The sequence below is a fragment of the Oreochromis aureus genome, linkage group 3 (assembly GCF_013358895.1).
Source record: "Oreochromis aureus strain Israel breed Guangdong linkage group 3, ZZ_aureus, whole genome shotgun sequence".
In the NCBI taxonomy this organism is placed as follows: Eukaryota; Metazoa; Chordata; class Actinopteri; order Cichliformes; family Cichlidae; genus Oreochromis; species Oreochromis aureus.
This window is the reverse complement of record NC_052944.1, coordinates 58407390-58432769: the sequence shown is the minus strand read 5'-3', so window position 1 is coordinate 58432769 and position 25380 is coordinate 58407390. Positions and strand designations below refer to the sequence as shown.

Sequence of the window (25380 nt, the reverse complement as noted above, 5' to 3'; positions counted from 1 at the left end):
CAGGGAATATGTACCTAATGACTTAAGTTATCTCCTCTTTAAGCAAATCCACTAGAAAGGCCGATACAGCTGAGACCTCTAATTCAGACTTGCCAAGAGATGGGGAGTTTAGATGGTAAGCTATCATCATCTGATGTTTTGACTTCTGTAATCATAAAGGTAAAAATTCCACCATCACAAAAAACATTAATTTTAATTGAAAAAAGGTATTCCAGTCCAGAAGAGCATTAATGGTTTCTTTAAAATACCAATCTTTCTCTCATTTATACATAATGTTTTGAGAAGCAGCTGGCATATGTTCTACACAAAGTAGAAAAAAAGGGGGAAAAAAGGGTCCTAATTTTTGTTAGGACAATGTTGGAAAATTCACAATACATCACTTAATAAGACATACTCTGTTGAACAAACTTGTCTCTTTGTAGATATCTGCTGTATTATTTAGGCTTGACCAATAGAATAGTCAAGTAAGTGACACTTCACCTAAAACAATGACTAAATGGAAAAATGATTTGGCATTTGTGGGCACAGGTTCTTAAACCCACGTCTAAGGTGGCAGGATCCTTATTATAACTCGAGTGCATGTCAGCAGCAAGAATTAAGGTATGGCACTGTGGCGCTCCCAGCTTCTTAAACTCTGACGGTTACAGCCAGACTAATTAGCCACTGTAGCCATAACTAGCACGAGTAACACAAACACTATTGCGCTCTCTCAGTGACGTTTTAACTTGCTAAGCCATCAAAAACGCCAGTGCTCTCTGTCACATACATAAATTCCATATCTGACTGACAACAGCTGCTTTCTCCCGACTATGTGCAATTTGTTACTATTTTTCAGCTTTAGCCACGAAGCTAATACCAACTTTAGCTAGCACTGTAAAAACAACATGTAGATGCATTATAGATTACTTTTCATATAGCATGAACTACAACAATTCTGTGAAAACGTACCTAACTAAAACAAATGTATTTAGACTGCTTACCTTCTCAGTATGCCTGACTCAGTGCCAAAGGTTGCATGTGGCTAAAACAGTCTTCCACAATCTGGCGGTCAATTGCGCTCTCCTTAAATTATGTTGTTGTCTTATTGGATAAGACTCTAGGTCTTATTATCCAATCATATTTAGTTGTTGTCTTTGAATATATTGCATCATTTCCGGTTGTGGTCAAACATGATTACAATGGTTTTAGTATTCTAATTTAGTCACTTTAAATCAATGCAAGAAAAATAAGTAGTCTCAGTATTGTTTATAATCAAGTAAATGGTACTTTATTCAATCATGTAAATAAGAGAAACATGAAAGGCTTGTGTAGCATTAACTAAATTCATTTGTGCAAATTCAAAAGCCTGCCAATTCCCATTTTTTCAGTGCAGAGACCACACTCCTACCACACAATGCTTTGCTTTCCTCATGTTGTAGAAAGTCATCTGGTAGCACCCACTCAAAAAGACTTTATACCCAAAATTAACTACTTTATATTAACTAATTTAATTACATCTAAATTACCTGTGTAATTTTGTTAAAATGTAAAATGTTTACTGGACTCAAGTAAAATGAAATGTATTTGACTGGTATAATTCAGCTAATACCAGTCACATTTTCCTTAAAGATTCAGAATTTGAATAAATAAAATCTGACTTTGTGTATTTCAGGGTTTTGTTTGGTTTGTTTCCCCTTAAAATCACTGCTATGTCTGCTGAGCTGGAAAAATCTTTTCTTTTTCCTTTTTTTTCTGTTTTTTTTTTTTTTTAATGCATTTAAACATGTTGTGGTGTACCCGCTCAACTGCTGACTGGCTGTTCTGGATGAAGGATGTTATGTGAGCATGTAATCTTTCTCTTATATCATCAAGTCATCCTCTAACAGGAAATAATTATTCATTGGGAAATAAGCTGTAATAGAAAGATCTGGCTCGGTAGCATGAAGATTTATGTACACTTCAAAGTCCTTCAGTAGCTTTTAACACTCTCATCCTTTATTTATTTATTTTTTTATATGGGAACAAGAAACAAAGCAATGAAGGAGACAGAGCAGCTCATCAGCAAAAATGTGACCAGCGCTACTGTCTCCACAACACTCACAGAAAACACAAAGAATGCAAGCATTTCAAAGTTGTGCTGTGGTCTCAGATTCAGGTGAATGTTGATCGTGTTGGATACTTTGGTGTCACTTTGTTCTGTGTCCAGTGATATTTTTAATAACTAAATCTGAATTTTTGAGAAGCTCACACCTCTGTAGCCTCTTGCATCATCCTGTATTTAGATTACTTTAATGATTACTTAAAGGCAAAAACACATACAATCAAAAAAAGAAACCAAAAAGACACCCTGAAATCCAAAAGTGAACTAATTATACCATCCCCTTTAAATTATTCACCAGCAATTTTTGTCTACAACTATATGTTTTGTCAAAATCTCCTCCAATCCTTTTATTTTCCTGTCAAATGCTGAATAATTTGACATCGTTATGCCCAACAAATCTTCAAGTATAACAACTTGAAAAGTAAAAGTCCTTCTGTGGTTGAAGGCGTTACTGCTTGTGGATGTATGAGACCTGTGAACGCAGATGTGTTTGTATTTAGGACTTCACAAGTCAAACAAGTCGTTAGGGTTGACTCTAATCCAGCATTTGACAGCCTAAAAGTCTAAAGGCCTCCTGGGACGTTCTGACGTCCACCTAGCTATACTTGCAATTGTTTCACAATTGTTGATGTACTACAAATATATTTATTTGGTTATATATCAAAAACAGACACTCTTCCCTTCACCAGGATTCCAGTAAAACTAGGTAAATATAAGGTGTAGAGTCATCATCTGTCAGAGACAACAGTTTGGTCCTGTCTTCACTTCCACTACTCATCTGCTTATTCCAGCTGTGGGAGTTCACAGCAACACTGAGCTCAACCTGTCACACATAAAGGGCCTTGATCAGGACCAATCAAAAATCAGGGATCATCACGGAGGTTGGCAGTCTTTCAGTCAGCCCGAGTCACCATGGAAACCACCTGAGAAGATAAACCAGACCACAGTGTGACTGCTGAACAACCCTCCATCCTCTCTGTCACATCCCTTTGGTTTCTTTTCAGCCAATCACCTCCCAAGTCTTCCTCCTATCTGCTTATCGTCTGTCTTTGAGATGGACCTTCACAATGATCCTGGACTGTCAGGTTACAGATGACTAACCAGGACGTTTCAGTCAATCAGAACAAACTCATAGAATGGAAAGTTTATAAACATTCAATGGAAATACTGAAAATATTAGATTTGATTCAATTTAATGGAAGGACATGAAATTACAGTCCATCAGTAATATTTCTGTAGCATTTCTTTCAGCCTTTATCGATGAGGTTTGACACGTGTCTGTTAAATTTATTGGAGGCTTTTCTCTGTCGGAATCTTTCGCTACTTTATCTTCACTGTTCTCTTCTCCAACAAGGGTTTTTCTCCAATCAGTCAGACCTCCATCAGTAATAAACATCACAAATTGTCAGCACAGGTCTCAATATGATGTAATTAAAACAGCAGACTGTGTCTTACCTAATGAGTCCAGGCCATGCTGATGAATGCTTCACCTTCATATTTGGACCTGGCAGATCTGCGTCTGCGAGCAGCTCCAGGACAAGTCTAAAGACAAAGAGAGACAAAGTCCAGACTTTAAAAGATCAACACTGATCCTTTCATTCAGGACTGAATCTGCTGAGAGCAAACATTTGACCTTTTTGTCAGAATCCTTTAATTGGACCAATTTAATTTTTTATTCTGCTTTTCCAAAAAAGCAAGAAGAATAAATTAAATAATCTGTTTAATGACCATAACAGTAACTTTAAAGCTATGTTGGAAAGTGGTAAGACAAAAAACTATCTAGTTCAGATACAGATGTGGAATAATGACTTGTGGATCCAGGGTCTAGACGTAATTGCTGCAGACTGTGTAGCCCAGTGGTCGCCAACCCCCAGGCCACGGACTGGTACTGGTCCGTGAGTCGTTTGGTACCGGGCCACGAGAGTTGAGGATCGGGTGTGAAGTTTTTGGTTTCAGGATTTTTATCATTAAGTCTGTTTCCCTGGGTCTTTTCCCGTGTTGTAGTTGTGTCTCTTATTTTCAAAGAATATTACCATAGTGAAACAGAGAGCATTGAGGGGCAGAGAGGAGGATTTTACTCTCAATGTTGTCGGCACATTACATGTGGACACTGCTAATAAAGTTACACAATTACACAGTGAATTTGTGTTTTTTATTATTATATTTACCAAATACCACAGTTTTTGTCTTGTTTGTATCATTTTATTTTGTTGTATTTATCAGCGACACCTTAAAGGCCGGTCCATGAAAATGTTGTCTGACATTAATCCGGTCCATGTTGCAAAAAAGGTTGGGGACTACTGGTGTAGGCAACAATCACACTTCAGTTTGACCGACTGAACTGTTCACAGAGACGAGTTTCAAGCATCACAACTTCAAGTTTAAAAAAAAGAAATGTTTATCAATAATAAAAGTTTTAAGCTTTGGGTTTTTTTTTTTAATGAGAGCTGAAAACATGCAGCATGTTAAATAAAGAAGCTGTACCGGGACACAGTTGTTCTGTTTGGGACACAGGTGGAGTTTGCAGTGCAGGAAGACTTCACCAGAGCCCCCAGTGAACTCGAACATGTTGAAGGAGAAGTAGTTGGAGGTTCCCAGTCCGTTTTCCTCCACCTGCACAGTCTGGTCAGCAGGGTTGGCACAGCTGCTCACAGACAGGAAAACACACTTTGTTCAGGAGTCCATGAGAGAGATCAAAACCACATGACTCTCTGAGTCTGTCTCACCTGTTTATGATCAGGTTGTATCTCAGAGTGCTGTCGGGTGATGGCTGGTCAGTTCCCCAGCAGGAGTCGGTCACCATGACAACCATGTCTCCATCCAGCCCGTCAGTCTTCAGCTCCACCCAGATCTTCTGGTTCAGCTGCACGTCAGTGTTGGACTCCACAGCTTGTGTGCGGCCGGCGTCGGTGAAGCTCTGCATGGTCAGAGTGTAATCCCAAACTCCAGATGTGATGTGCTGGATCACAGAGCTGCAGAACACAAACACACTTCAGCTTTCTCTGACTCACAAACCTCATGAGAAGCTTCACATCTTAAAGTAATTCAAAGGAAACCAGCAGCCACCACACACCTGTCTCTGATCCTGAAGGTCTCAGTCTTGATGTCCGGCTGAGTTTGGACGCAGGAGAAGTCGATGTAGACTTGGTCATGACGAGTGATGATGTCAGAGGAGCTGTTCTGGGTCATGATGGTGTTTTTGTAGATCACTTGGCTGTTGTTGGTCTGAGTCACAGAACAGCAGATGTTGATACCCAACGTTTTTGTTCATTTTTCCATGTTTAATATCTGACAATTCTAGGTAGGTATTAAAAATAACTACATTATTTACACCATTGTGCAAATCACTTGTCACACTCAAGAACAAGAAAGCCATATTAGACTTAAGAGTATGCAGAGTTCTAACAAATCTCCAAAAGTTGATTCTGTTCATCTGGATGTAGTTTTGTGGGAAAAACATTTCGTCACTCATCCAAGTGACTTCTTCAGTCTCAGCTGACTGCAGGTTTCCCCAATCTTATAAACAGTACATTTGCATAATGACTGAAACCAGCCCAGTGAAGGAACAATGGGCTGGGAGGTCAGTTCCTTAATCATAATTATGCAAATTCTCATGACCATTGATCAACAATCACTGATCAAAACCCACTGATCAATGGCTATGCGTACCATTCACAGAGAGTTGGGGAATGGTTGCAATCACAGCATTGTAAGCTCGTAAAAGAAGTCACTTGGATGAAAAAGAAGTCTTGGATAATGAAGTGAGTTCGATAATGAAGAAGTCACTTGAAAGAGTGATGAAATGTTTCAGCTGAAAATGCTACGTCCAAATGAACAGAATCAACTTTTGGAGATTTACTTACCTGGATGATTGAGCATGCATCAAGAAGCTCTAACAAATATTTCTTTGGCAATGTTTTGTTTTGACATATGAACCCAAGATTAAACCTATACCAGAATAATGAATGTTTTAGTCACGTCTTCACTTTAACTACAGTTTCCTGTAAACTGAAAAAAAAACTTTGCAAATATGTGGCTGGAAGCATTTATCTGACAGATAATGTACAGTCGTTGCCAAAAGATTTGAGAATTACATAAATATTGGAAACTGGAAAAATTACTACTTAAGTTTGTATAATAGCAATTTGCATATACTCCAGAATGTTATGAAGAGTGATCAGATGAATTGCATAGTCATTCTTTGCCATGAAAATGAACTTAATCCCAAAAAACCCTTTCCACTGCATTTCATTGCTGTCATTAAAGGATCTGCTGAGATCATTTCAGTAATCGTCTTGTTAACTCAGGTGAGAATGTTGACGAGCACAAGGCTGGAGATCATTATGTCAGGTTGGGTTAGGTCTGTTTGTGCTAGAATGGCAGACCTGACATGTTAAAAAGAGGGTGATGCTTGAAATCATTGTTTTTCCATTGTTAACCATGGTAACCTGCAAAGAAACGCGTGCAGCCATCATTGTGTTGCATAAAAATGGCTTCACAGGCAAAGATATTATGGCTACTAAGATTGCAACTAAATCAACCATTTACAGGATCATCAAGAACTTCAAGGAAAGAGGTTCAATTCTTGTTAAGAAGGCTTCAGGGCGTCCAAGAAAGTCTAGCAAGCGCCAGGATCATCTCCTAAAGAGGATTCAGCTGCGGGATCGGAGTGCCACCAGTGCAGAGCTTGCTCAGGAATGGCAGCAGGGAGGTGTGAGCGCATCTGAACACACAGTGAGGCGAAGACTTTTGGAAGATGGCCTGGTGTCAAGAAGGGCAGCAAAGAAGCCACTTCTCTCCAAAAAAAACATCAGGGACAGATTGATCTTCTGCAGAAAGTATGGTGAATGGACTGCTGAGGACTGGGGCAAAGTCATATTCTCAGATGAAGCCTCTTTCCGATTGTTTGGGGCATCTGGAAAAAGGCTTGTCCGGAGAAGAAAAGGTGAGCGCTACCATCAGTCCTGTGTCATGCCAACTGTTAGATTTGTATTGTGATTGTCATTTATGCTTAGAAATATCTACTTATATATTCTTAGAGTTTTATAATTAGGTGTAGATTGGTAGAGGTTTGATCCTTAATAGTCTGCAAGCTTTGTGTGCATTCCAGAGCTCTCTGACTTTCACACCCACATTTTAGGAGCATGGGAGAGGTCGTACCTTGTCTTATTGTTTTATGGTAGGATAAACGTATCTATATCTGTTTTAGGCTAAGTGCTTTTTGTTTAGATGGACGGCTCTGGGGAGTCTTCCTGGGGTCACAGTTTGACCCCCACACACAGATACACACACACACACACACACACACACACACACACACACACACACACACACGGTATTCTTTGTTCACATGTATACCTATGTAAAGAGGTCATATGTTAATGAACCTATGCATATTCATGTAACCACAATAAAAGAGCAGTGTTACGGGGGAGCGGACGAGAGCAACTGGGGTCAAGCGAAGGAACGGCGCCTGTCCAGTTCTCTCCCGTGCACGTGAAACATAGAGAACTTGCCTACTCGTGTCTTGCTTGCTGTGTAATTACATTGCCTTCAACGTTCCAGCGAATAGGTTCAAGCTACAAACCTATCACCAACAGTAAAGCATCCTGAGACCATTCATGTGTGGGGCTGCTTCTCATCTAAGGGAGTGGGCTCACTCACAATTTTGCACAAAAACAAAGCCATGAGTAAAGAATGGTACCAAAACACCCTCCAACAGCAACTTCTTCCAACAATCCAACAACAGTTTGGTGAAGAACAATGCATTTTCCAACACGATGGAGCCCCGTGCCATAAGGCAAAAGTGATAACTAAGTGGCTCGGGGAACAAAACATTGAAATTTTGGGTCCATGGCCTGAAAACTCACCAGATCTTAATCCCATTGAGAACCTGTGGTCAATCCTCAAGAGGCGGGTGGACAAACAAAAACCCACTAATTCTGACAAACTCCAAGAAGTGATTATGGCAGAATGGGTTGCTATCAGTCAGGATTTGGCCCAGAAGTTGAATGAGAGCATGCCCAGTCGAATTGCAGAGGTCCTGAAAACGAAGGGCCAACACTGCAAATACTGACTCTTTGCATAAATGTCATGTATAGCATGGTCCGGGTGAGTGCTGGGCCTTTCCACAGGGCCGCCATTTCCACCCCTGGACGGAGCTGTCACATCATGCTGACAGGCTGCACCTGAGCGTAACTGGAATTGCCGGCTTCTTAAGATCAGCGCTCAGACTCAGACCTCGCCAGATCGTCTGCAAACCTTTGTCAGTCAGGGCTTCCACAGTTTCATCTGTTCGTAGTTGTTTCATGTGTTTCCTGACGTTTGTGCTTTCTCCATTCTCAGAGGACCTCTGGACACTGTCATGCCGCTGCCGTAACCTGTTTGGATTTCAGCGAAGGTCTGCTCACAGTTTCTCCGTGCCTACCTGCCTGCCTCCCTGCCCAGCGCTCAGGATTACCATCTTCCCTCACCCAGCCCACCTCCCCTCTAAGCTTTGCCTCCACTTGCGCATGAGTAGGACTCTTTACTGTCACTACGAGTGTATTTTGGACCAGCTTGTCATGTCCTGTCCTAACACCTGTTCTCCTCTAACACCTCTGCCCCCCCTCCTCGCTCCCTGCGCCTCCAAGTGTTGTCTTCCTTAGACTCCGTTTCCCCCACTGACCTCAGGCGGTGACAATGTAATTGTCGATAAAAGCCTTTGAAAAGTATGAGGTGCTTGTCATTATATTTCAGTACATCACAGAAACAACTGAAACAAAGATCTAAAAGCAGTTTAGCAGCAAACTTTGTAAAAACTAATAGTTGTGTCATTCTCAAAACCACGACTATAGTTGTGGTGCAGTTAACTGTAGTAGCAGAAGTCTGTGCCAAAGCTTTAGTGAGTAGATGTCCAGTACTAACTAGCAGGTATGAGTGCAATAGAAGTGTAAAGTTTATGGTTCAGCAGTTTCTTGACCAAACTAGGTCTTTTGTCAAGTGCTACTGGTGTTTTCCTTGAGTAAACAAGCCACATGGGTCAGAGGTGAAGCTGATCCCACAGAAAGATCCCAAACTGGAGCAGAGCAGGAGAAGCTCAGCAGATGCTGGAAGATGTTTGGCTGCTTGTAGAAGGTAAAGAGGAGGAGATAAAACCCACCGTGACCTCCGTCCCACAGCTGTTGCTGCTGTTGAAGCTGAAGGTCACCATGTGGGTGAGCTCGTCCACCTGACCCCTGCAGGACGGGTCGTTGAGGTGTAAGGCAGAGTAGTCGATGTCTTTGTCCTCCAGGAGACAACCGACCAGAGTGACTGAAGCAGAGTCCTGCATGCAGACCGTTGGGTCACCTGAACGTCACAATATCAGTCAGAAAAATCACAGTTAGAAGTTTTCCTCCATTATTCAGCCCTGTTGTCATGATGGTGTCACAGCTGTCGTACCCAAAGAGTTGTTTGCTTGGTACTTTGAGGCAAAAATGGCCCGACAGAAGCAGCGAGTGTCACCACCGACCGTCTTCTCACCACAGAACTCGTGATCGCTGCAGGTCCAGTCCTGACAGAAAGCCTCAGAGGCTACAGAGGAACACACTGATGTATTATCCTTAAAACATGTGAGCTCTAAAAATCCACAGTTCAGGTTTTTAACAAAGGAGAGCTTATTAAGGTCTTATTAAGGTCTTATTAAGGTCTTATTAAGGTCTTACAGCAGCCGGTCTTTGATGTCCAGCCATCCAGAGTGTGGTTGTGTAGACTGCAGGCTCTGGCGTAGGCCTTCAGGAACTGACAGTTGAGTCCGTCCACTGCAGGATATTTACACAAAATGTCGGTGCAGGCGGTTATGTAGGGCTCTGGGTCAATGTCACTGTTACAGGAGGAGAAGGGCGCCTTCTTCAGGAGATTACAGCTGTACCACAGATGGCAGAAAAACAAAGGAAAGATAATAAAAAATGTTTGAGGCCATGATTAGGCTTAGAAAAACAAACAAACAAATTAAAAAAACAGCAAAACCTTCAGGAGTGGCCAAATCAACAGTCTGGAACATTCTTAAAAATAATGAATGCACTTACCATCAACATAACATCAATAGGACTGTAATGTGAGGCTTTGTTATATGGTACTAAATCTCTATCAACTAAGATAAACAGCCAGATGGAGATGGATAACTTTCTTAGCAGCACCTTTACTCTTGTTACCATTAAACACAACAACTTAAACACAACAACTTTCCTGTTTGGACTCCCCCCGTGTGACCTCACTCACTAATCAGAATAGATTTAAGACATCATTATTTCTATTTTGAAAATTGTATACGTAAACATTCAGACGTTTAAATATAAAAAAATGCAATCATTAAATATAAATGGAAATGTGCATATAATTAGCAGTGTAAATATCACAAACATATCTCCGTAAATCTATTAAATATGAATTTACTTCTGCGCTTTACAGAAGTTAAACTAGTAAAATGATATTAATGACAAAATTGGCAACTTCATCAAGAACACCCTAAGCATACCATTGTCAAAGTCAGCAATGAAGAGATGTCTTGATAAATATAAATACAGAAGGTTCATAACAAGGTGCAAACCACTCGGTGCACTCAAGAACAACAAGGGCAGATTAGACTTTTTCACCAGAATGATGGAAAGAGAAAAGTATAGAGGTGGAGGGAAACAGTCCAACCCCCATAGTTAAAATTATATTAGTTTGTCCCGTTACTTCTGAGCCTCTGAAAACATGAAAGTGTTTGTGAAAGTGTATTGGAAATAATTTAGTAATTAATTAAATGTGTAAATAATTAATTAATTTAATGTTTGTTTTTTAAAATAAATATTGTTGTGTCAACAATATTTATTTTATTAATTATTTCCATTTTAATTAATTATTGCCACATTTAATTAATTATTTATATGGCGTATTTAATTAGTTCATTATAGCAGTGATGGCGTTCCATAGTTTCCTGCTGTGTGGATCAGTTTGCTCACCGTTCAGTCACACTGGTGCAGTTGATCGTGTTGTCAATAGTCTCACTGTACTGCATCTCACAGCTAGGGGGCAAGAAAGAATACAAGTTCAGGCTCATTCATACAAACACAGAATATCTGCAACACCACCAGCAGCAGTCAGAGGGACTCTGAGCTTGTGATGAGGTCTTACCTGGTGGAGCTGTACTCAGGGAGCCTCAGAGACCTGGAGTTTCCACACAGACCCTCCACAGATGAACCAGCAGGTCCTGCAGAGGATGACTCAGATCAGCATCAGTATTCAAATAGAAAGATCACAAAATAAGAGGGCAGTTTAGAGTTTAAATGACAATTAATTACACATTTTATCTTCTGTACCTTCTAAGTGGATCTGTGCGGTGTAGCCATCAAAGAAGACAGAGATGGTGAGGTTGGAGAGCGACAGCTTGGCGGTGACTCCAGTTTGGTCCTTAGAGAGCTGCACACCGTGATCCAACTGAGGCAAGCTGTTGAGGGTAAGCATGGAGTCGTCCAGCTGCATTAAAGCAGAGACAAAGTGGAGGAAACACTGAGTGAAACATGTCAAACACACAAACAGGCAGATTTCACAGCAACAACCAATGAGTTCAGCAGCTCTGAAAGAACTGCTTCTATCACTGTAGGGTCTAACTTACAATATAAAGCTTCTTGAGGCTACTGTTGTTTGATTTGGCACTGTATAAACAAAATTTAATTGAACTGAATTAAAAGCCCTGATCAGAAAGATGCGAGGACATACATCAGAGGATGAGGGATGACTTTGCATCAGACTCAACTCTGGTCGCTTACCTGAACTCTCCCACCTTGTTCCAGGTGAATGCGAATGCCCGGCTCGCCCAGACACAGTGTCACACTGTCCAAAAAGCTCACATCTTTACGATGCCGTTCCCTGAAGTTCCCCTGCACATGGAAGTCTGGGACTGATGGAGTGGAGAACAGACAGTACCCACAACGATCCTGGAGGGAGTTCATCTGGCCGTGGAAATCAATTACAGTGGGGCCAGTCACAGTGCAGACAGAGTTCATCATGCTGGGCACCTCGCTGGGCACCACACTGGGTTCCACACTCGGCACCAAACTGGGTTCCACACTGGGCACAACACTGGGTTCCACGCTCGGCACCACACTCGGTATAATGCTGGGAACCTCGCTGGGTTCCACACTTGGGATCATGCTGGGAACCTCGCTGGGTTCCACACTTGACACCACACTCAGTTCCACACTCGGCATCACGCTGGGCACCTCGCTAGGTTCCACACTCGACACAACGCTGGGTTGCACACTCGGCATCACGCTGGGTTCCACGCTGGGTTCCACACTTGGCACCACGCTGGGCACCACACTCGGTTCCACACTTGGCACCACGCTGGGCACCTCACTGGGTTCCACACTCGGCACCACGCTGGGAACAACACTCAGTTCCACACTTGGCACCTCGCTGGGCACCACACTCGGTTCCACACTTGGCACCTCACTGGGTTCCACACCTGGCACCACACTGGGGAACCTGCAGGTGACCTCACTGGGTTCCACACTTGGCACCACGCTGGGAACAACACTGGGTTCCACACTCGGCACCACGCTGGGAACAACACTGGGTTCCACACTCGGCATCACGCTGGGCACCTCGCTGGGTTCCACACTCGACACATCGCTGGGTTGCACATTCGGCATCACGCTGGGTTCCACACTCGGCACCACGCTGGGTTCCACACTTGGCATCATGCTGGGAACAACACTGGGTTCCACACTCGGCACCATGCTGGGCACCACACTCGGTTCCACACTGGGGACCTCACTGGGTTCCACACTCGGCACCACGCTGGGGACCTCACTGGGTTCCACACTCGGCACCACGCTGGGAACAACACTGGGTTCCACACTCGGCATCATGCTGGGAACCTCGCTGGGTTCCACACTCGGCACCACGCTGGGTTCCACACTCGGCACCACACTGGGGACCTCACTGGGTTCCACACTCGGCACCACGCTGGGAACAACACTGGGTTCCACACTCGGCATCATGCTGGGAACCTCGCTGGGTTCCACACTCGGCACCACACTGGGGAACCTGCAGGTGACCTCACTGGGTTCCACACTTGGCACCACACTCGGTTCCACACTCGGCACCACGCTGGGAACCTCGCTGGGTTGCACACTTGGCACCACACTGGGGACTTCACTGGGCAGCATGCTGGATTCCACACTCGGTATCACGCTGGGCACCTTGCTGGGTTGCGCACTCTGCATCACGCTGGGTTCTACACTCGGTTCCACACTTGGCACCACGCTGGGCACCTCACTGGGTTCCACACTCGGCACCACGCTGGGAACAACACTGGGTTCCACACTCGGCATCACGCTGGGAACAACACTGGGTTCCACACTCGGCATCACCCTGGGCACCTCGCTGGGTTCCACACTCGGTTCCACACTGGGGACCTCGCTGGGCACTGTGCTGGTTTCCACGTCTGGGTAACTTTCTTTTAAAAAAAAGGGATGACAGAAAAGCACAGCTTAGTATCAGTGCTAGACGTCTTTAACATATTTTGTTGATGAAGATGATTAAACCCAAATTTAAGTCTGAATAATAAAGCATGCATACTAAATACACAGAGTGTATTAGAAAACTGCATTACTCTGTTTGTCTGGAAAGATTTAAATGTTTTAAGATTAGATCAGCGTGATGTGAGAAAACTGATTTCAAAGAACTTCTGCTAGACCCCAAACTGTATTTATTTTGCATTCAGAGGGACTTCCTCTTGGTTTAGGCCACCAGAGATTTGGGTTTTGGTTTTTTTGTTTGTTTGTTTGTTTGTTTTTTGCAATCTGCTGTTTGTCATTGAAAGTGAGAAAGATTGAAATCCTGTTGAAAAATCAACAAAGACCAAATAAAATGGGTCAATTTCATAACACAACATTTTTGGGAGTCTTAAAAGATCAAAGAACATCATCAGAAAAGCAAGCAATCTGAAGACATTTCTCTGGTGGGAAAACTTTAAACAAACAACAACAACAACAATTATTTTTTCTGATAAACAGCTGAATTTAACATCAAGTTGGAAAGGCTGATTTTGTAACAGTGTAATCAGATTTAAAGTGTAACAATACCTGCACAGTACGCAACTTTGCATTCAGGAGACTGTGCCAGTTTGTAGACATAGTAGCCTCCATAGCAGAGTTTGACTTGGATAGATTGTGGAGGAAGGATGCAGCAGCTGCCATACCAACTAAGACACACTTTGACAGTTACAGTTTCATCTGGCTGAGTGGGATGAGGTTCTGTTATCCACAGAGGCAACTGAGTTCCACAACTGTGTGGCTCTACACACCTCTCAGGAATACGAGCATTGGAATTCCCCAGAAACAGACGATACCAGCCTTGCTCGTGAATATACACATCACAGTGTTCATTCCCTGTGTTTGTCTTATTTACTGGATGCCACTCATCATTCAGCACCGTGTAGGTGTTACACGGGTTGACACTTTGGGAATCACCTGATGGACAAAAACAAACACTTTTTACTACTAGTGACATACACTCATATTCATACACTACTTTATTTCATGATTTAAGCACTGGTCTATCAGACACACTCACACTCTGATGGATGCATTGGAAGCAATTTGGATTCAATATCTTGCCCAAGCACACTTCAAGTTCACACGGGAGTCCAGACTTCCCGACAACGCAGTGTAATTGTTCCACAATTGGAATGGCAATGTATGTGATGACATCACAGCTCCGTGATGACATTACAGAGTTTTTACTGCCATCCTATCTTTATATTTTTACATGCTGTAGTGCCATTTTTGGGTTGCTATAAATCAATGCAACCATTATAGCCAAAATTTTAATAATATTTTTAATCTTTCTCTTCAGGCTCTTGGAAGAGGCGGACGCATCTTTCACCCTCTCCTTCCCTTATCTTCCCTTCTGCTGCTTCTATGTCCTTGTCTGGTCTCGTCTGACTCTAACCCTGAGAGAGCCTCTAATTCTCGCTCTTGTTCTCTAAAACTAAAGAAGAACTATGGATTTGATCAACTGGTCCCTTAATGCAATTAACACTGTATTCTCAACAAGAACCCTGGGTTCGGGAGAGCCTGAGTGTCCTGGATGGACGTTCCCTGCTGGATACACGATGGACGGGTGGCAGAAGTGGCACGTCGTGTGCCTGGCGGGAATGTCTATTGAGGACATTGAAGACACCTACCTATTCGGAACCTCCTATGCCTACCTCCCACCCAATGGAGACCCCACCCCACCCCGCCTTTGTTACTTGTCTGTGTCTCGTGGCGTTACAGTGTGATGATATCTTTGCTTCTTTATGTGCAATAAAGTTTTTTGTTTTCTCCTCATGATGACTCCCTTATTGGAAGCCATCATGGGCAGAAACCATTTTATTCTCCTGAATTGCCCTTATGTGTTACATATATCACTGTCTATCCCCTTTTTTTTGCTGCCTAGACTGACCTGTCTCCCCTATAGAAGTTTGTATGTTGTATGTATAGTCAACTAGGTCTGTCATTTCAGCTGCAGGCAACTGCAACCGACAAATAAAGCTTATCCTTATCCTTAATATGTATGCATTAAGTCCATAGTAACTACATAAATTGCAAAAAAGTGCAATAAACTACAAAAAAATTGAAAATCGTTTTTCTTTGTTTGTTTGTTTGTTTGTTTACATATGTTTCTAGTTAGAGAAATTTAAGGTCTCTCAAAACTGTGAACACAAAAAAGTTGCACAAAATAGTTTCCAACCACAGGAAATTTATTTTGAGTGTCTTCACAGTTTTATTTTTGAGATACACCAATTTTTATGTACTGCAGGAAAAATGAAAATAAATATTATGATGCAAATTTGCAAAAAAAAAAAAAACAGCATGTGCCTCAAAATAAACTATTTTCAGCAGTGTAATTTGATTTCTAAGCATCCCAGAAATGATACAGAAAAGCGTAAAGTCAAGCATAACTTTTAAAAACACTAAGGCCCTGAAGGTAAAAAAAACAGTTTCAGTGAACATGACGTGCCTTCCGGTTTCGGATGCGCAGTAAGGATCATGGACTCCTGATCCGTAACTATCTTGTTATTTTTCGTTTTTGTCTATATTATATTGAAATGTCTCATTATTGCAAACATTTTAAGAGAAACTTATTATTGTTAACATCTTAAAAGATACTCTGACCCGTAATTATCGTAAAATGCATCTATTCCAACGTAGGAAGTGTTACGAACAGCTGATCGGATCGGCAAAGCGTGTTTCTGGAATATTGTGTTTTTGTTGCTGCAAGTGCTTGTTATGCAATTTTTGCAAAGCTATATGTGTAAGGACACCGTGACCTAGGACAAGCTAATGGCATAACATGTAAGTACAACTCCTCCAGTTTCATATGCAAAAAAATTATTGCGCACCTTAAGAGGTTCCATTTCTCCAGGGATTTAAAAATAGTTATACGCTCTGACCAGTTTTAAAGGGTTACATAAACATAGTACACATAAATAAAAACAAGTGAGACATTAGAACGCTTTTATTTTCATTTTAGTAAACACTCAAAACCTACAATTGACAGCTTGGGTTTGGAAGAGAATTGACCAAATATTTAAAATATAATCTGATCATTTTTGGAGCAGCCTTCAGGATATCCACGTATTAAAATTCTGTTTTTAGACTTGATGGATAGCATTAACAACCTGCTAGCTGCAAATAATCATGTGCAGTTCCACATGATTATTAACAGAGAAAAAGAAAACATATTACTGATACAGAAATAGTTTTCTATACAAACTCGCTGCAAAAAGTGCAGCCTTATCCACCCTACTGTTACTCATTTTATATTAAGAATTAAAAAAACTAGTTGGTATTGGTATGGCGAATAGCCTTCAGTAATAGTAATAAATTAAACAGCAATCGTACATTCATGTAGTTGTAAAGACCATGATAATATATTAGGTAATCCACAGTATTCAGAATAGGTTACTCTCATTGATAAAATCTGAAAATGTGCTACTGTTTAAAGGTTTTTCTTCATTCCTTGTCAGTCTCGGGTTGTTTCCTTTCTGGTTGTATAGAGATTGAAAATGTGACGTCATTCCGGGGTAAAACCGCAAAGGATTCTGGGAATGCGTGGCAAGCGGTACTAACGCACACAGGCTTTCACATGAAAACAGTCACACAGCGACAAAAAGAAACACAAAAAATGGCAAGAAGCTGTTGTATTATTAACTGCAATAGCCGGTCACATGACAGCCACGGGAAGCCGACGGGTAAAGAGATTGTTTTTTATTGGATTACATCGTGGAAGAGAAATTGTCCAAGCCATGTTTCCGAAGTAACAAAGAGCCGACGGATGGCCTGGATTGCAGCCATTCAAAGACCAAATATAATGTTCCAGAACACTCCAGCTCATGTTAGTCTGCTCCAAGCATTTCCACAAAGTCTTCTGTTGTAGTTATTACGTAATTTATCATAACATAATTGATGATGGAGGTTACAAATAAGTCTTATATTGATTTGAATTGAATTTGTTGCGCTATGCTGCTTTGTTTACTGTGGCTTTGTGGTCTAATGTTTGTTGTGTTTTGTAGGAAAACCAGCCTACAAAATGCTGGAATGTGATCCAGACTGGGCACCCTCTATCAACCTGGGTCATACCGAGTTTAAAGCTGCTACCACAGCCAGATTTGATCAGTTAAGAGAGAGCGCGATATCGAAACAGCCACGAAATGTCCCGCATATATGTGCCCAAGGGTTGTACTGAAGCAATCAAGTGATGAATAACTGTTTTCCAGTATGTTGTTTTGCAATGTTGATTTGTTTTTTACCAAAGCAGCTAATAAAGCATAATGGAATACAATTTTGCCTCTGTCTTGTAAGATTCTACAATAGAATAAAACAATAATGCCAAGTATAAATAAAGACAATAAATTAAATGAATTACAAAACACTCATTTTATTTCTATTAGATCTGAAAATGTTGTGTAATACTACAACCCGATACAACAAATAGATTGCGTTTGCCTGTACAGGAGATAAAGGAAAAGAATTTAACAACAGCTGTGAAATGGAATAGACCAAATCACCAAAGTAAACTGGACCTGGGCTTGTTGCAGGGATCTGAAGTTAATAAACATCTTGTGAGTGTATGCACTCACACTTAGGACCATATAATTATAAATATGTGCGTGATGAAAGTTGGGCAGCACGCTAACGTCCTTACTCCACTCTGTATGCTCGTATGGGTCTGACCCTTTCACTCCTTTGATTTTTTCCTCGTCCTTTTTTTTTTGCCTTTTCGTCAAGTCTGTCTTTGTACGGACCTGCCATGTTCTCTGTCGTTTTGTACATAACTGTTTTTGGGGCAAATAAAATGCAAGTAGGGATTAAAACCGCAGAATTAATGATTACCGGTGCTGGAAATACTAGCGCTTGATGCAGTGTTTCGATTTTGTTGCCAGAAGAAGAAGAAAACCCCTGCACATGCGTGGTACGGATCGGGTAGACCCGATTTGTACGGTCCGATTTTGCACATGCGCAGTAAGGATCGGGGAGTCCCGATCCGTAACTATGTTTTTATTTTTCGTTTTTGTCTACATTATATTGAAATGTTTCATTATTGGAAACATTTTAAGAGATACTTATTATTCTTAACATCTTAACAGATACTCTGACCCGTAACTATCGTAAAACGCTTCGACCGGAAGTAGACACCTTTCGCGCATGCGGGGTACCAATCGGGTTTCCAGTACGGATCGGGTAGTGACATAGGGCGTTTATCAATATGCGTACTTGTGCGTACTTGCGTTCTCGTGTACTCGTGATACGTCATCAGTCGGAGACCAAGTACTGTTCCAATTCGAAGTACGCATCACGCCGAGAACGCGAAAAAGTCCCGGATGTGTTCTCGATCCGCCCATTTTATCGAGCATGCATCGGTGTAGACTTGGGACAGCTATATATCCCAGAATGCATTTCGTCCAAAACTCAACAGCGGACTCCCGGCACATCGCCCCCCCGCTCGCGGTCTTCTCACTACTGAGGTTAAAGAAACCCCAGCAGCTGTCTATAGTATTGAGTGTCCACTAGAATAGAAATAAAAGCGTTCTAACATCTCACCTGCTTGTTTTATTAAGGTATGTACACGTATGTACATGTACACTATTTTTATTAATAGAGGTTTCACTACTGAGGTTAAAATGATATATCAGTCACGTAGATCACTTCTAAATGTTAATGTTTGGTTTATTTCAGTGTGTTATTTGTTCCTGAGTAAACCGGTTTGGCTGTGATTAAAGGTAAGCTTCATAACATGTTACTTACAGTTACATTAAGAGGGGACGGCAGTAAAAACTCCGGACCTGTGACATCATCACGTACGCTGGTGTTCCGACTGTACAAATCACGAGTCCGTGCTCGCGTACTTGAGAATTGAGAAACGGCCAACGAGTCCGTGCTCGCGTTCTCGGCGGGTACGTACTCCCGTGCGTTCTCGGCGGGTACGTACTCACCGAGCACGCGAGTACGTACTCGCGTACTTGGGCATTGATAAACGGCCATACTCAATGGCTGTGTCCCAATTCAGGGTCTGCACGCTTGAAGTACGCGCACTACGCGTACTACGTACGGTGCGTACTACAAGTACGGGAAGTGCGGAAGTGAGAGGCTTGTGAAATGGGACGGTCTAGCCTTCGTCGTACTGCTCAGGTTGCCTAGCAACCATGATACTAACCGCGAGAAACGTTACATACAGCTTTGTTTGACAGAAATGAAGGAGAAAGAATGTTTTGTTGATCATTCATTTTTGTCATGACATCACTTTGATTAGTTGAGTATCTGAGGCTGAGACCACAGGACTGTAAAACATGATAGTTGGATAGCTAGCTTTGATAGCTTCATTTCTGTACTGAACAGTCATTTTAAGATTAGTTAGTAAATAACAATTAGCTAATGTTGTTCATGAGACTAAAGTCATCTCACTTTGGTAATGTAAATATAATATGACCAATATTATAGTATTGTCAGATTATTATGATAGATAGATAGACAGATAGATAGATATATATATATATATATATATATATATATATATATATATATATATATGTATATATATATATATATATATATATATATATATATATATATATATATATATGTATTACAGCAGTGAGCTTGAACTCTGGGTCAAAGATTCAAGTTGCTGTTATTTACATTTCCTATCACCTTAAATCTTCACTCAAAGACAAGTATCTTTAACAGTGTATATATAGATGTATTATACATAAGAGACAAATATTGTTCGTTTAATATGTTGGCATTATTACATTTGGCTCAATGCTTACATATATATGTAAAAAGGAAAATGTACGAGCTGTGAAAACTGTTTCTGATAAAATGAAGATCAGACTGATATATGAAATATTCCTTTATTGTATTCCTAAAATCAGAGCATGTCATAACTGCTTTAAGTCATACAGAATAGATATCAGAGCCTTAAACAGGCCGACTTCTGCTAAATGGGTCAAACTGGGCAGAAAGTATACAAACACATAACATCCTTATAGAATATGATGTAACACTATAGATCAACTTAGCTCAGAATATATAAAGCATATAAACAATTACAGCAATATGATGCAACAAACACAGCAGTGCTACTAATCCAAAATACTCAAAGCTTCATAGAACTGAAACAAACATTTATTTTTAGCTCCATTCTGCTGCTGATACATACTTTAGGTTTCTGAATATTAAACTTGTTGCTGCCTTTCATAGTGTGTAACTTGAAGGCCCTGAGTACTTTCTCCCACACTGAAAACACTGGAATGATAACATTATTTGAACATTACCTAATAAGACTGATTCAGGACAGATAATTAGTTATGTTAAACTTTCCTAGCAGTCCTTCACAAACAGGGAACAGTCTGTCTATTCTCTCCATCTGTCAGCTGCTGCTGGCTCTTCCTCCTCCTCTTCCTCACACACTGCTGAGTTTGTCCTGGTGGATCATCAGGGGTGCAAAGCCTCACAGATGATGTGCAGCAGTGGGTCCCTCAGTCTGTCCTCACTCTGGACACTTGCAGTTGTCACACATGGAAATCAAATGTGTGATAAGCTGCAGGATTCAAACACAAGTGTAACTTATAAATACATGTTCATACTTTTATTCCACAATCAGAGAGAAAGAAACAGAGAGAGAGTGCAGGACAGACAGACGGGTGACAGTCTCAGGTGTACACACTGCTACAAAACAGCACAAGAGAAGGAGGATTTATTGTTTGTGTTATTACGAGTGCTAAACAAGAAGAGTTCCAGATGGTCCAGTGGACACATGTGTGACTCCTGTGATTAAAGCATCTTTCTTTCAGCTTAACGAGTGAACCGTCAGCTCGTTCAAACACACGTTAAAGTCCGTTTGGCTCGACACCACCGAACAGAGGCAGCAATATAACATAGCTAACATTAACAGTGCAGTGAATCCTGCTTGTGCCGTCATATTCAGGACTGCAAACCGAGCAGCATCACTGACTTTCAGCTTGTTGTGTTTGTGGATATATGACTGACTTTAATTATCCATAAAATCATCACATTCTCTGTAAGATTAAGGTCGACTATATATAAAGGCTTTAAAACCAAGTTACCACTGAAAGTACAAACATCACTAATGTCACATAACTTTGCCGACATGTGTCCAATAGTAATGTTTTAATGTTCTTAAACATTTGCACATAAATAAGTGACATCATATTCAGTACTTACTTTTGACAGTTCACTCTTCGTCCGCTCCCTTCTGCCGTATTTTGCGGCAAAATTATCCACACCCACCGCCGCGCTATGAATTGTGGGATATATGGGACCACGAAGCGTGCACCGGACCACGCTTGATATTTGGGGAAATCGACGGCGCATTTGGAGTATGCATTTGAAGTACACTTTGAATTGGGACAGCCGTCGTCGCGCGGCGGTGACGTAATCGCACTTAAAATGCGTACTTCAAGCGTGCAGACCCTGAATTGGGACACAGCCACTTACCCAAGGATACTTTCAAAATGGCTGTGACCTGTGTGCGCTTACCTGCTGTCAGCGAGCTGAGAACTGTCAGGATGAGCAGGGGGTGGAGCATGTTGTAGGTAGCTAATCAGCTGCAGGGATGAACAACGCATATATCTGATTGGACAGAAAGTTACATTCACATTCACCTTGCTCTGGTGACAACATCTAGGTATTCATGTTAAATATTGTACAGAGAGAAAAATACCACCACACACAATGTTTGAATTTAAAAATAGAAACATGTGAAGAGGCTGTCTCCGTGATCTTTCATTCATCTATAAATCTATCAGAGTCGTCACACTGACATTTCAAAGATTTGCTCTCTAAACTGGAATGGTGAATTGAGTGGTTCTTATTCAGCACTTTTCTACTCTGAACACTCGAAGCGCTTTACACAACTTGCCTCATTCACTTTGTTCAGTGTTTTCTATCTAACATTCACACTGTGATGGACGCATCTGAGAGCAACTTGGGGTTGGTATCTTCCCCAAAGATATTTGGCATGCAGACAGGAGCAGACCTGCTCTACCACCTGAGCTACAGCCACCACAAACTGGAACAAAACACAATTTACTGGAAATGTTTGTTTGTCATCCAAAAGTTTGAAAACTCCAGAGAACTTTTAAAAAGTTAATTTATTTTAAAGTTGCTTGCATTTGCCTCACTTAATTTTTAATGTCTGGACTGAGAAATACCAAACATTACCTTCTTTTTGGCGTGTTCAAAAAAACAGTTTTCAAAAATTTCCTCTCTGAACATGTCAAATATTAAAGAGTGTAACACGATCCTGCTGTGAGTGTTCAGGGTCACTTTTTGATTCTACTGAGAACAAAACTGCATAAAATCAGTTTTAATGAGTCCTTTAGTGGACTCTTCTCGAACTTTAGTTCATTTTTAAAACAGACATTTATTTTTGTTTCTGTGGTTCAAAAAAAAATTGAAACCAAGACAAATGGAACTGTGTCTTAGACTCGCTCTGACAGAAGCTTCATATTAACTTCAGGTGAACATTAAAATACATTTTCACTCTGAAGGAGTGTGTAGTTTGTTGAGAGTACATCAGGAAAGTATTTTGATGTCCTGTATGCAAAAGAGCTGAATTCATCCTTTAAATAAAGATGCATTTAAAAAAAAATTAAACGACAAGTAAAAAGTTAAGTAGTGTGTTTGTTTTCATGCCTTCATTTAACTTTTTCTCCTGTTATAGACTGAGAGCTGCATAACTTCTGTGTTTTTATTCTTTTGCTAGTGCATCTTGTTAAACTCCTAAAACGGATGTGTCATCCTGCAGGGCTCTGAAATGTGTGTGTGGCGATGGAGCTGTCCTCGTCTGTGTTACGAGGAGCCCGATTAAGAGTACAGGTGTGCAGAGGAGAAAAGTGCAGCTCGTCTTACCTCCTGCACGTCTGGTGGAGGATGAGGAGGATGAAGGCTGTTGTTCAGGAGAATCTGTGATGATCCGGCAGCTGGTGGACCGATATGTCTGTTGGTGTCTCTGCAAGAGGATGCTGTGCTCTATGTCTCTCTTCCACAGGGTGAAGGTTGGGTCCAAAGTGAAACTACATTTTATGGAACACCATTCTCGTGAATCCCTGGCTTGTTACACAATCTGAAAAACTGCAGGGTGAAACACTAAAAACAAAATAGTCACATTATTACCTTTCATTAACTTCTCTTCAAACTATTGTCCTGTTTACAGGCGCACTGCAAATGAATGGTCTCAGGCGTAAAAGAGCAGGCAGACCCATGTTGCACATTCCGGTTGTGTTGTGTTGAAATAGTTTATCATGCCAGAGATGACTTTAGATTTCGTGTGAAGCACCTACACATTCTTTAAAGTCTGTTCTGACTATCAGTTTCGATGTGTTCACATATGTATGTGTTCACAAGGATCTGAGCAGCAGCATTCTTTAACACTGTATTGAGGATATAGATCCAGTACAGATACTAACTCTGCCCCTCTTGCCCTCCTGGGTATGGACAGGATGCAAATGAAGAGAGATGCCCTGAGAGGGCTCAGTGTCTACTGCACAGAGACAACTCAAGAAGTGAATCAATCCCCCAGCAGCAGAATCTCCTAAGCTATGAAAGAAAGTTTCAGGTTTAAAGTCAAGTAAAGCCCCAGGCTGCAGGCGTCAGAAGCAGGTGCCTCTGCCTGAGGCTGAGATCGTAGGTTTGCTCGCTCACGAGTTCTGAGAAATGGCTGACAGGTTTTTCTTGGTCTGTTACACCTGAGATTGTATATTGCTATTTTACAGGTTCAATAAATCAAAACCGTCAGCAGCCTCATCGGCTCAGCAAAGCTGTTGCATGTAACACAACTTGAACACAAAAGGTCTCATTAACATAATAAAGCATGGCAGGTTGAAGAAGAGGTGTTCAGTCCAAGAGTACTAAATGTCTTCTCATGGGAAGAATCACACCCAGAAACATTGCTAACTAACATTAGTTAGCAATGTTTGTGAAAGCGTTAGCTGATTCTTTTTTTAAAGGCCCCAGTCAAGGCCCCAGTCAGAGCTTGCACTACTACTACTACTTATCAGTCGATACATAAAAAATTAAGTGAGGCTAATGTATCGATGCATCCATGTGCTTCCGTTTATCATTTTTCAGGGTCTCGGGGGGCACTGGGGCCTATCCCAGCTGTCTTAGGGCGAGAGGCAGGGTATACCCTTGACAGGTAGCCAGTCTGTCGCAGGTCTAACACATGGACACTGACAACCATTCACACTCACATCACATTCGGCACCTGGTGAGCTCATCACTGGACCCACTTCAGTTTGCCTACCAGCCTGGCACTGGAGCGGATGATGCCGTAATTCACCTCCTACATCGTTCCCTCGCTCACCTGGAGACCGCTGGGAGCACTGTGAGAATCATGTTCTTTGATTTCTCCAGTGCCTTCAACACCATTCTTCCCTCGGTTCTGAAGGACAAGCTGGAGAACTCTGGAGTGGACCATCACCTCACTACCTGGATTTTGGACTACCTCACCGACCGACCACAGTATGTGAGGACTCAGGGCTGTGTGTCGGACAGGGTCGTCTGCAGCACGGGGCCCCACAGGAACGGTTCTGGCTCCGTTCCTCTTCACCATCTACACTGCAGACTTCTCCCACAACTCCACCCAGTGCTTCCTGCAGAAGTTCTCTGATGACTCTGCAATAGTCGGCCTCATCACTGATGGGGACGACAAGGAGTACAGAGGACTGACTCAAGACTTTGTGGACTGGTGCCAGCTGAACTACCTCCAGATCAATGCCA

The 25380-nt window shown here is 41.7% G+C and overlaps 2 protein-coding genes across 4 annotated transcripts in view; one reads left to right on the top strand and one right to left on the bottom strand.

Annotated features, from left to right (window-relative positions):
• LOC116327245 (alpha-tectorin-like) overlaps positions 1 to 25380 on the top strand; it is a 91747-nt gene that overhangs the window by 7362 nt on the left and 59005 nt on the right. The window lies entirely within an intron of this gene.
• Positions 1252 to 23916, bottom strand: LOC120435699. Of its 3 annotated transcripts, XM_039605602.1 has the most exons (16): positions 23776 to 23916; positions 23512 to 23675; positions 22138 to 22230; positions 14176 to 14562; positions 11854 to 13547; positions 11404 to 11560; positions 11219 to 11294; positions 11047 to 11109; positions 9766 to 9965; positions 9503 to 9634; positions 9222 to 9409; positions 5154 to 5305; positions 4807 to 5052; positions 4565 to 4724; positions 3536 to 3622; positions 1252 to 3003 (listed from the first exon to the last, which is right to left on the bottom strand). In XM_039605602.1, the coding sequence occupies exons 3-15, from the start codon at positions 22184 to 22186 to the stop codon at positions 3536 to 3538; spliced, it is 3591 nt and encodes a 1196-aa protein (XP_039461536.1). In that variant the 5' UTR covers positions 22187 to 22230; positions 23512 to 23675; positions 23776 to 23916; the 3' UTR covers positions 1252 to 3003. The 3 variants fall into 3 exon arrangements, with proteins under 3 accessions (XP_039461536.1, XP_039461534.1, XP_039461540.1); XM_039605600.1 differs by having other exon boundaries at positions 23512 to 23892; XM_039605606.1 differs by having other exon boundaries at positions 22138 to 22205; positions 23512 to 23892.

Excerpts from the sequence above, each read along its gene's own strand:
- LOC120435699 (XM_039605602.1), bottom strand. The coding sequence starts at position 22,186 with ATGCTCCACCCCCTGCTCATCCTGACAGTTCTCAGCTCGCTGACAGCA. Across the intron at positions 11,561-11,853 it reads AACAAGGTGGGAGAGTTCAG|CTGGACGACTCCATGCTTAC; the intron begins GTAAGCGACCAG and ends GCTTTAATGCAG. Across the intron at positions 9,966-11,046 it reads TGCACCAGTGTGACTGAACG|CTGTAATCTCCTGAAGAAGG; the intron begins GTGAGCAAACTG and ends TCTGTGGTACAG.